Genomic DNA, 12,367 nt, shown 5'->3' with positions numbered 1-12,367 from the left:
ATTTCTAATTCTGAGGTGCTGGCCCTCGCCTGCCATTTGGAATAGAATCAAGAAGTTTATAAACTCTACAAAAGCAAAAATCATGTAAGTTTGAGGTTTTTTTTACCTCATACTTAAACTATTTCAAATTAATATTTTGGGTTTTTTTCAGACAAGGGATTGCTAATATTTAGTGGCATTGGATGGTAGGGAGATAGAAAATGTCAGGTAAATCTTCTCTATAGAAGTGAGCGCTACAGAACTTTATGGATCATATAGTGTCATAAGCACACTTTATACTGAAGATAATAGTTCTCTTTTGGTGGTGAGATCAACTTGTTGTCTCCACTAGCATTTTATGTTAGCTATCGGATATAAAAAAATCCACCACAGACATAACCTTAGAGGCTTGGAGGGTTGAATCCATGGCACTGATGGTATTGTGAAGAAAAGGACTGGCTTTTGCACTTTGTTCTGAAATCAGTGAAGCTAGTGTCCATTATTTTTTCATCTCTAGAGCTCTAATTTTGCCTCTTCAGGGATCTCATCCTGCATCAATGTACTGCTTCTGGGTTGCCCTTTTAGAGATGGGGTGACCAAGAATGAATGTCATATGCAAATGGGCTGGGATTTAACTTGTCGTCTTTCAACTCTCAGAATTTGTATTTGTTGGTATATTTCCAACAAGTAAGAGTACCTTCCCATGACTCTGCATACTTATGGGAAAGGTTAGTTATATATATAACTCATGAGCCACTATCCTTTTGTGAAAGAGAATCCACGAGACTGCACAAGGACACCTTGCTTCAGTTAAACAATCTGTTCCGCCTTGCATTTTGCTGTGATGCTGGGAGTTCCTTTGCCAGACCTGAAGAAAAGCTCTGTGTGGCTCAAAGCTTGTCTCTCTCACCAACAGGTGTTGGTCCAGTAAAGGATATTATCTCATCTACCTTGTTACTCTAGAAATCTCACACAGTATTAGCTACTATGCTGAGTGACACAATCAGCTCTTACCGCCATCACAGCTGATCCAACTTTGATTTTCTTAGCGCACGGAAGAAAGGAAGTAAAGTTACTAATATTTGACAATTACTGCTTTGCATTCCCAAAGCACAGGGCAGACCTTTATTATTCCTCACCAGCCATAGGTAAATAGTGCCACTTTTTGGTACGTGTGTAACTCAGACTTCAGAGGAGATCCACCCCCTGATCCCGGGTTGAATTTGATTAAGCAACAGCTGGAGTTTGGGTGTCCAAGGAATGAAGGTTTGGTCCCAAAGCCACAGATTAAGGTTATGACAGAGATTCGGGCCATATCTATGCTACAAATGTTGGTCGATGCAAGTTAGTCAGTGTAAAGCCACCAGGGTTAGTATATTGCTTGTGTGCATATGTGTTTGACTGCTTGTGTCGGTGCTTCGTGTACTCACCAGGAGTGCTTTTATCGACACAAAGTGTGGTGCACCATGGGTAGGTATCCCACTGTGCAGCATGCTACCCTCCGGCGCGATACCTTTGGGGAATTTTCACAATGTTTTGGGGGCGTGCACGAGTTGCACAGAGGGGGCTGGGACCCAGGGGTTAAGTTCCTTTCCCCTATCCCATAATTTTCATGTTTTTTTTAAATCTCTCAAACATGTGCAGCACTTGTCACTGTCTGCCATCTCTGATGGAAGCAGGGAGCCTGTGCAGCTCTGCACTGTTGTCATGAATATTACAAACACAGACCAAATGACCCTCTCATGTTTGCAGAGCCGCAGGAAGTACCACAAACCTGGAGGATATGATTTCTTTGAGGATAGATTGCTAAGGGATGTAGTGAAAAAAAATTCAAGGTGGTGGTTGGCACAGACCAGCTGCAGATGGTGGAGCGTGTTGTCTGGGCCTAAGAAATGAGCACTGACTGCTGGGATCAGGTTTGGGACAATGAGCAGTGGCTGCAGAACTTTCCGATTTGAAAGGCCACGTTCCTAGATTGGTGGGATGAGCTGATGCCAGCTCTCCAGCGCATTGACACCAAAATGAGAGCTGCACTGACAGCGGAGAAGTGAGTGGTGATTGCTCTGTGGAAGCTTGCAACACCAGCTTGCTACTGATCAGTGGGAAATCATTTTGGAGTTGGAAAATCCACCGTGGGGGCTGTTGCCATGGGATTGTGACTCTTGGCACTGTGCAGGGCATTATGGATGGATTTACAGCTATGGGGTTCCTGATAGGCAGCATACACATCCCTATTTTGGCCCTGACCAACTCACCACAGCATACATCAATAAAAGGGGCTAATTTTCTATAGGTATGCAAGCTTTGGTGAGGATGTTGCACTGGGGATATTGCACTGATACCAGTGTGGGCTGGTCAGGAACGGTGCATGACGCTTGCATCTTTAAGAACCCAGAACTGTTAGGAAACTTGCAAGAAAGGCCTTTTTTTCCCTGATCGGTGGATTACCATTGGCAAAGCCAATAGTGATTGGCGATGGGGGGAGGCGGGGTCTACCCCTTGCTTCCCTGGCTCATGAAGCTGTACACTGTTATACGTATACCTTGATGGCTCCAAGGAAAGATTCAACTACCAGCTCAGCAGGTGCAGCATGACAGTTAAATACAGTTTTGGTAGATTGAAGGGATGCTGGTGGAGTTTACTAACTAGATTAGTTTCAGAGTAGCAGCCGTGTTAGTCTGTATCCACAAAAAGAACAGGAGTACAAGTACTCCTGTTCTTTTAACTAGATTAGGTCACAGTGAGAAAAATATCCCACTAGTTACAGCTGTCCATTGCAGCCTGCATAAAATCTGTGAAGCAAAAGGGGAGAAGTTGCTGCTGGGGTGGAGATGGAGCAGCTGTTGGCTGCCTGTGAACAGCCCGACAGAAGGGCCATTAGAAGAGCTCGACCCAGAGCCATGCAGCTGAGGGAGGCCTTGGAAAAGCAGTTTATCAACCACAGTACTATGTTGTGTAGGTCAGTGCGTTGCCTGGCTCTGAAGTTCTGGGGGGGGGGGGGGGGTTAGGAGTTGTCTGTGAATCTCACTGCCTTCTAATGAACATCTGAATTATGCAGGGCTTGCTGTACATTTACTGACCGTGTGTGCTCTGGGGTCCTGTTCTGTTACAAGAAACTGTGTGCTTCGAGTAGCACTAGGCATTCTGCTAGTAATAAAGATGAAATTCATTTCCAAAAATGAAACATCTGAGTACCAAAAACAGGGCCAAATAATAATGCGCAGTTAAAAAACAAGACATCAACTAAATTAATGGACCAAAACTTTAACAATAGAATGAGAGAAAACATTTGTGTCCTTTTGTGCCCTGCATACGCCAACCATGGTTCTCACAGGTCAGTGTATGTGAAGCTGTGGTTTTCCTTGCTGTCCCCCCAGCCTGCGGCAGTAGGGGTAGGGATGTGGCCGATGATGCCATGGGAGATATGGGGGGTGGTGGTGGTATAGGGAGGTGCTGGCATGGAGTTCTCCATTGACTGCAAAGAGAGGCCAGCCTGTGACTGTTGGACCTGTAGGTCAGCAAGAGTCTGCAGCTTCTGCATTTGCTCCTGAGAAGCCCCTTTTTCTCCTGGTGCATCTCCCTGTTCTTTTTCTGCTGAGAACCTGGGCCTTTCTCCTGTCCATGCCCCCCCTCTCCAGGCTGTCTGGTATCTACTTTCCACACCCTCTGGGCTGATGCAGCACTGGCTTGCAGGGTCTCTAAGAGCATGTCCTCCCTCGTCTGCTGCTTTCTCCTCCACGTCAGGGGCAGGCATTCCATCGGTGTAGAGGGGCCACCCCGCCTGGTTGCAATGGCAGCACCTATGGATAACCCAGATTTATCATTGGATTTGCAGCCACAGTGGAAGGCAAAAGATAATTTTCAGAACTCCCTACCCTTAGGCTCATTAGACTTTAAATAAGACATGCTTATTGCCACTTCAACTTTGAAGCACCTCTGCACAGCACCACTGTACTGTCACCGCGGTGGTCAGTATGGCCTGCCAAGAGGGCGAGGAGCAGGGAAATGAGGCCATAATTGTTTGGTTGCATAAAACAATAAAATCCAGCCCCTATTTCCATGGGTTCAAGTACAGGGCAATGGTTCTGAGCATGTCACTATTCTCCACAGGCAGTGGTTGTGATGGAGTGGGATTTTCTGTAATTTTTTTAATTAATCCATTGTGCCTCAGTTTCCCCCTATGTGTTCCAGGGTTACCTAGGGGGTAGAAAGGATCGTTTGCCCTGTGCAGAGGCTCAGAGACACAGGTGTGAACGGCTCCTAGCTGTCTGGAACTTAGAGCCCAAATCAATGGAGCATCTGAGAAGACTATGACAAATCCAATCACCATGACTCTGATACTTAGCAACCACTGACCATGGATGGCCCACCTCTAAGCAGAAAGCCCAGCAGTGTTTGTCCAGCTGGGGAACAAAGGACTGAGGAGGTGCTCGGGGGTGGGTAAGGTTGGCTGCTAAGGGCTTCTGGGGGTACACCTGCATTGGGAAAAGAGAGATCAGAGGGACAGGGCTTTGGGTTCTGTGCCGACCAGGATGGACTATGGTGTAAGTTTCTTTATAGGGGAGTCACATCTTACGTGGGGGTTAGGTTCTGAGGTCAGCACGTAAGGCAAAAATCGCGTATAGTCAAATGCTCATTGAGTGGAATGGCGGGCGGAATCGCCCGCACTACAGGTACAGTATTTAAATTATTTTTCTCTTTTTTTTTAGTTTTGCCGAGTGTGTATAGTTAAAATTGCGTAAGTTAAATGCGCCTATGATGCGACTCCACGGTACTCTGTGCTAACCAAGGGCTTCCTGTGCTGTGTTCCAGTGGACTAATAAACTCTTCTGTTTGACCAATCTGGCTGGGCGTCACTGCAGATGCTGACGGAGGAGGTGCATTGCTCCCTACGATTGTACAGGTCTCCCTCAGGGGTCTGTTTCAATTGGATGCGCTGAATGGATCTCCTGGTGTGAAGCCTGGGTGCTGAAGGACCAAAGGTCCAGTGGCTCACCCTGGAGGAAGAGTAAGACCCGTAATGGAGCTGGCACACTGAAAAGGTTCCTCCCAGAGACTGTTCCATAACACTGACCCAGTGGATCCGTGACAGTGGTGATTTTAGCTACTCCCTCACTCCAAAGGCACAAAGAACTGTGCTGGTGCCCCAGAGTGGCTTCTAACCATTTTCCACTAAACTGTTTCCTGCAGTGGTGCCTGCCAAACTAATCATGGAGTGACATGGGAAAGCGTCTTACTGTGGAAGAAGAAATAAGGCAGATACCTGTGTCCTGCTAACTTGTGGATGGGCCAGACATCATCGTCCGGTTTAAACACTGTGAGAGAGCATGCAGGCACACACTTACCCGAGGTTCTTTCCTCTTCATTGGGCTCATCCATGCTTGGCTGGTGGGACTGGCTATATTGTGGTGGAATCTCCAAAAGACCCTGGCTCACTGCGTAGCTGGAGCCCCCTGCCACAGGTCCCTCATCCTCCTCTGCCTTCTCACTGCTCAGGGCAGTCTCTCAGGCTCCTCAGAGGTATCTATGGTGGGCTGCAAGGTGCTGGTGGAGTCTCCACCAAGCATGGCATGCAGCTCATTGTGAAAGCGGTAGGTCTGCAGCGCCGCACCAGATGGACTGTTGGTCTCCCTGGCCTTATGGTATGCCTGCCTCCGTTCCTTTGCTTTCCTGCAGCACTGCTGCTGATCCCTGTGATGCCCCTTCTCCTGCATGCCCTGTGCAATCTTTTCATAGATGTCCACGTTTCTACAGCTGGTCTGTAGCTGGGCCTGCACAGCCTCTTCTCTCCACAGGTCCAGGAGATCCCATAGCTCATGTCTGCTCCAGGCTGGAGCCCACTTGGAGCATGCAGCTGGCCTGGTTGGTTGGGCAGTTGCATACAATCAGGGAGAGCTGCTAGGTGTGCTCACCCAGGTGAAGGATCAGGAAAAGGCATTTCAAAAATACCCGGGGAAGTTTCTAGGGAGGAGGGTGGCGCCTGGTTTCCATGACCCCTGGGCAGTGGAGTTCACAATTGTCACTGTCACAGAGCAGCCACTGTCAGGCATTGTGGGACAGCTGCAGGAGGACTGTTGGGGTTGACCTGGGTCACACGGTATCTACACTCGCACTGCATTGACCACAGTTCAACACCGTTCCAGGAGGTAGTGTTACTGCGTTGCCCTAGTAGGACACTTACAACAGTGAGAGGCATAGTTGAGTGTAGACACCTGCATCACTAGGTTGATGCATGGTGATTTACATTGACCTGACTTTGTAGTGTAAACCAGGCTTAAATCGGAGAGCTCCGCTCTCTGCGCTGAGTCCACTCCTGATTTCCATAGACAGCAACAGCGAATACAGAAAAAACTCCAGTTAGCCATTGTTTTTATGTTATGGCCATTCTAACACTGCATTATTCTTTATCTCCTTAATACAACCCCATGTCTCATTGCTGTGTCCTGAGCAGTTTCTTTATTTTCTCATTCCTTTTCTGAAGAATTCCCAGCTAATTCAGAACCGGTAAGTATGGAGAAGTGGCTTAAGTTGTTCTTTCCAGCGCTGGTTCCTTTGCACTTGTCTCTGCTCCTGCTGCCACTTTATCTTTCTGTCAGGTCATTGTGGAGAGGCCCAAAGGGCTGAGGGAAGGGTGGACTATTAATCTTACGTTTGAATTTTCTTGGTTCCCCTCAGTTTTTGTCACAACCCGAATGTTTAAATGTAATGTCTTGTATTTACTCTAAAATGACTTTCATCTGATTTCCCTCTTGCTTACCAATTTAGCTGTCAAAATTAATAACCACGAGTATCCATCTCTAGCTTTCATCATCTCATGTTACTTTCCTAGAATTACTTCATGGTGGAACTGCTGCTGGTTCTCTGCTCTAGAATTATCATGTTACTAATGAAACCCTTTTAAACCAAGATTGCTAGATACAACTGCAATGGAAAAGCTAACTGGTGTGCTGCCAGGCTGGGGCTGTCTGCTTTCCAATGTGAATGTTCTCCTAGCAGAAATCCACAAAATCCACCAGCTTCAAACGGGGGCGCCTGAAGTTAGGTAACTAAGCAGATAGTAAAGTAGCAAAATAAACCCTCTCCACAAAGCAGTAAAGTAGGGCAGTGGTGCTGCTCTAATGCTGAATGTTATATATATGGAAGATTAAGTGTTTTGAAGGAGTGGGGCTTATGTCCCCATATTTGTTCAGGGGGGAGCTGCCATTGAAACAGACATGGAGACATGCTATTAGCCTATTATTAGAAAAGTCTCTTAAAGTTCAGTGAAAACTTCAGTGCCTTTGAAAAGCAGGCCCCTTATTTGGGAGTTGTAGGCATTGTCTACACAAGAAAGTTGCAGGGGGTTAACTAAAGGTGTGATTTTAAACCAATGTCCTTACATTGCTGCCAGCCCCTGCGTGCCCCCGCTTCTTGTGATTTAAACCAGGCGCACTGCCGTTTCACATCACTGTATAAAGGAATTGGTTTAAATTAAACTGCAGTAAACCACTTAAACCAAAAGGAGTGTGTGCACGTGGACTAGCACCTGTTTAACCAAATTGGTTTCAAACCCGTTTCAGTTCAATGGGGTGGAGCTCAGGCTCTAATCAAGCTGCAGGTGTCTGACCGTAGCTCTCCAGCCCCCAAGTTTGGAAAGGTTGGGTTAAATGAGTAACTCCTGGGGCCTTGTCTACACAGGAGAATTCTACCGATGTCATTAGAAGTAAGTGTGTGGGGGATTCATTGTTACGTTGCTGCAACCACCTTGCCTGGATGCTCTTCCTTTGGTCTGAAGATGCCGCAAACTAATGTAGTTGTATCTGGTAAATTGATGTAAGCGCGTTCACACCGGGGATTTGCACGGGTTAAACTGAATCAAATGACAGACCAATTTTGTAGTTAAACTGCTGCAATTTTAGTGTACAGAAAAGGCTACAGTTGCTTCAGTAAATCCTTGTTGGAAACTAACACCACCATTTAATGAAGAGTGTGAGAGGCTGTTGCTCACTTATTTAGCATCCTCTAATGAACAGACTAACTGCTTCCGCAACAGCATTAATCACGATTGAGCCAGTTGGGTTGAAAGAAGTGAGAATCGGCAATACCCCAGGAGCCCCCTTTTAAACGGGCCCTTAGCCGGGCCCATGGGCACCTGGCTGCAGAGGGAGTTGTTTCCCGTTCAGTACCGGCGAGCGCACGGTCTCTCCTTACAGCCCGCGCCCCGGGGCGGTTTGGGAACCTATTGAAACAGAACCACTGACCAGGGGGGGTAATTTCTCTTTGTCCAGCTCCCTTCAGGGCTATTCCCCCCCCCCCCCCTTGGCGAGGTAGCCACACTGCACCTCTCTCTTTAGCGGGCCTCTCGCTGCTTTCCAGGGGGGTCAGGACCGAAGAGCCCAATTCCTCTCTGGTGCAGCTCCCTAGAAATGAACGGGCCTCCCCGCAGGGCCGGGCTGGCTGCTGGGAGCGCAGGGCCTTGCGCAAGGCCCCAGAAGGGGGCGGCGGTAGCCCCCAGGCCCTGGGAACAAAGGTAAGGTCACTCCCCCGCCTCTGCGCTGGCTCCCTACGAGCTAGGAGGAGAGAGGAGCAGAACCCTCCGGGCCCCTCCCCGTCACCTCCAGCCCTCGCCTCCTATAATGCTGGGGAGACGCGCGGGAGCGCGCAGTCCTCTCCGGTCTCCCAAGGGCGGCGGTGCCCGCCGGCTGGCTGCTGGCTGAGCGGGCCCCGGGCCGGAGCCCGTCAGGGCGGCAGCTCCTATGGGACCAAGGCTCAGCGAGCAGCTCCCTGCCCCCGCCAGGGCCAGTCCCCGCGCCTGAGCCGGCGCCACGTGTCTGTGCCCGGCCCGCTGCCCCTGCAGGTGGCCGCCCCGCCCAGGGCGCAGAGGGCGAGCGAAGGTGGGGCTAGCGCCCGGCTCGGCGGCCCCTCGGCGGACTGCCGGGAGCTCCAGACGGCTCGCAGCGCTGCCTGGCCGGGGGAGTCTAACGGGCCCTGGGGGTCAAGGCTCCCCGGCTGCCTAGCGCTGCCCGCGGCCTCCTGCCCCAGCGCCGGCGCCCCGCTCACCCCCCGCCCGGCTGCCCTGGAGAAGGCGCGGGGCGGACCCTGCTCTTGCCCGGCCGCGCGTCTTGCCCGCCGGGGACAGTGGAAGGAAGAATTTGGAGAAACTTCTCCCGGCAGCTCCAGCCCAGCCAGCTCCGCCGTCTCCAGCCCCGCGCCCGCCTCCGGCCTTCCCCGGCGGGGCAGGGCCCTGGACCCCCTGAGCTCCCGGGGCGAGCGCAGCGGGAGGAGGAAGAGCCGAGTGCTGGACCCGCCGAGTCCCTGCTCTGAGCGGGACGCGTCTCTCTGGCCGCGCCGCCCTGTTCATGTACTGGAAGAATGAGCCGGTGGCCCCGCTCCGCCCGGGCAGCCAGCCCCTGGACGCCGGCGCCCCAGCGGGGAAGGTGAGCGGGGCAGGGGAGCCTGGGGGGCTGATCCTGGCTTCTATTCGTTTGCTCTCCCCGCCCGGCTTCGGAGGAGCTGCGAGTGGCTCCGTGCCCGGGGGCTGGAAGGTGAGCGCCGGGCGAGGAGACAGAGCCTGCACCGACCCGCCGAGCCCCGCACGTTTATGCAAATGGCTCAGGAATTTCGAAAAAAGCGATTTAGCAAAGACAGAGGCAAATCAGGAGGAAGCGCTGGGCATTGTCTGCCTGAATAGGGGCTTAATAACCGCAAATGGGCCGGGCTTGGGGGGGAGACGAGAGGCGAGGAATCCAAAAATTGCTGCCCTCTGTGCGCTTTAAATATCAGCTGCAGACGGGCTGGTTTTTAAAGCCCAGACCTGGAAGCAGAAAGTGTGTTTGTTTTTTTCCCCTCACTTGAATGGGGAGGATTTTCAATCCAGGCGCTTTCTGCTGCATTCTGCGTTTCAGAGCGCGGGGGGAAGAATTTCGATTTTTAATTACTACCATTAAAAAAATCAAATTTGCAATTCTTTGGGTGGCCTGATGGATTCCCTGATTGACAGCTGGAATTGACACTCTGGATACCTCTTATCTTGGGCATTTACGGCAATTTCTAATTGCAGGTAGTTTGTGTTTTTTCAGCGCCTTGGCTCGCATGGGAACCGAGCGATTACTTCAAGAGGCCCGGGTTAAGTGCAGGCAGGGAGAGAATTCAATCCACATTCAAATTGCTTCATTAAAGAGACGCAGCTTTTGTTGCAAAGGATTTAAATGGCCACTAGAAAGTTCTTATTTATTGTTTTGAGCTGGTTTATATAGGGTGCCATGAAGCCCAGGCGGGCAGAACCCCAGCCAATCTCTCCCGCTCTCTCCTTCAAGGTGATGGCCCAGGACGGCCCCCTCTCCAAGGGAAGCTCCCGCTGCCTGGACAGCAAGCACCCCCAGATCATGGTAAGGCTGCAAGGCAGCTGGGTGGGAGGTAGCGAGCTCCTGGGAGCCAGGATAGCTGGGGCGCGCAGGCACCTACCCCTGTCATGGGGCAGCTGGGGCTTCACCTACAGCGGACGGCAACTCTCCCAAGGAGAGCGAGCTGTCAGCGCCGGGCTCCGCAGAACCGCCGGCGCGCCCCGGGACCTGGCGAAGGTCTGAGCGCAGCGGCCAGCCAGGGCGCACCGGCCAACCCGCTGCCCCAGCTCCCCGGTGGCATGTAGGGCTTCATCCGGCTCCCACGGAAGCTTTGCCGCTGACTTCCAGAGGAGCGGGCTCTGGTGCGCGCTGTTCCCACTCCTTTGGCCCGGGCCCCGGGTTTTAACCCTGGCCCCATTGGACTGGCCCTGCGGAGGGCAGGGAGATGGGGCGGCTCCCTCTTCCAGAGCCGGGCTTTGGGGGTATTAATCACAGGGCAGGGGGTGGCTCTGGGGTTCTGCTGCTCGGTCCTGCTAGATCCCGGCAGGAGCCCCACGCGGGGGAGGAATGGGACCCCCGAGGGACGCTGGGGACTCCCTGGCTGACCTCTTCGGGGTGCTTTCTCCGCAGTCCCAGTCTGACGGAGAGACGCTGCCCAGCACCCTGGATAAGGAAGATGTCCGCTCGGCTCCCAGCACCCCGTCCACCCCGTCCGTCTGCTCCCCGCCTTCCTCCTCCTCCTCTTCCTCCATCCCCTCTGCCGGCAAGAACGTCTGCTCCAGCTGCGGCCTGGAGATCCTGGACAGGTACCTCCTCAAGGTGAGCGCCGGGCAGGGCGGGATGGGGCCCAGTTCGGTGGGTGGCCGGGGGGACTTGCTGGGGAGGAGCAGGAGGGTCCATGCCTGGCCCCAAGCCCAGCTCACAGAGGCCCCTTGTCTGTCCCAGGTGAACAACCTGATCTGGCACGTGCGCTGCCTGGAGTGCTCGGTGTGCCGGACCTCCCTGCGCCAGCAGAACAGCTGCTACATCAAGAACAAGGAGATCTTCTGTAAAATGGATTATTTCAGGTAGGAGACCTGCTCTGCCGCCGAGCCCGGCTGGCGGGGATCTCCGAGTCCAGCTCTGAATCCAGGGATCTGGCTCCCTTCGGCAGTTTGTGCCTTTACAGGGCAGATTCGGTTTGCAGACTCGCTGTGTAAACGGGGCCTGGTGCGTAGGGCCGGTTTGTCCTTATCCGGAGTAGCAAAGGGCCCGGTCCAGGAGTTGTGTGTGTTTCCCTGGAAGGCAGGCTGGCCAGCGCTCGGCTCCCTCCCTCGGGCGCAGATCTGGTCCCTGCTAGGCGCACTCCCCGGCTACGCTAGGTTAAAAGGTACCTTCTTCTGATCTGCCATCGCTGCACCTTTTAAAGGGAGCGGCAGCCCGGGCGCTCCCACCCGCTGGGCGAGGATCCTGGTACCAGCCTAGGGGGAGGATGAAGACTTGCTTGGGACAAGCCCCGCTTGAGTCCGGAGTTGTAGGGTTGTGGCCCACTGTCACTAGCGCAGGACCGTTCGTTTTAAGAGGGAGAAGCGGCAGATTCTGGTCTCGGTGCCACCGGAGTAAATCCGGAGTGACTCTGCTAAAGTCGCTCCAGTGACTCCGGATTCCACCTGGTGTGAACGAGCCCGGAGTGCTGCTCTCCTCCATGCTTCAGCTGCACGACTGGCCCCAGGGGCGAGTTGCTGGGACATTTTCACCTGCAACCCAAACCTGTAACGGCAGGGCCAGTCAGTGGGCCCGAGGCACCCTGCAGCTCCCAGAGACACTGGGCCGGGTGGGGGGGACTGTCCCCGTGGGTGGCCCCCTCTCCTGCCAGGCCGTGGAAGTTGGTTACTACTCCTGAACTCCCAGCAGACTCCGGACTTGTCCGGAAGGGGATTTTTCTCCAGGAGCAAGGAGTGGCCTGCGATAATTACCTAAAACCCCAAGGTAGCGGCACGAGTGTACTCTAAGGAAGAGACCAGGACATCGGCTCCCTTTAGCTAATTGCTGGCGGCTGTGTGGGGTTTCATGACACCCAGGCTGGC

At 52.7% G+C, this 12,367-nt stretch overlaps 1 protein-coding gene across 1 annotated transcript in view; it reads left to right on the top strand.

Annotated features, from left to right (window-relative positions):
• Positions 1-10,277: 10,277 nt before the first annotated feature.
• Positions 10,278-12,367, top strand: part of LHX6 (LIM homeobox 6) — a 41,271-nt gene continuing 39,181 nt past the window's right edge. The window contains exons 1-3 of the mRNA XM_024211159.3: positions 10,278-10,346; positions 10,932-11,120; positions 11,247-11,368. Of these exons, the coding sequence (XP_024066927.1) occupies positions 10,278-10,346; positions 10,932-11,120; positions 11,247-11,368 (380 nt within the window). The remainder of the gene's footprint in view (positions 10,347-10,931; positions 11,121-11,246; positions 11,369-12,367) is intronic.

This window comes from Terrapene carolina, unplaced genomic scaffold, assembly GCF_002925995.2.
Source record: "Terrapene carolina triunguis isolate 2854851 unplaced genomic scaffold, T_m_triunguis-2.0 Scaffold238, whole genome shotgun sequence".
NCBI lineage: Eukaryota > Metazoa > Chordata > Testudines > Emydidae > Terrapene > Terrapene triunguis.
This window is presented reverse-complemented; position numbering and strand designations above follow the sequence as displayed.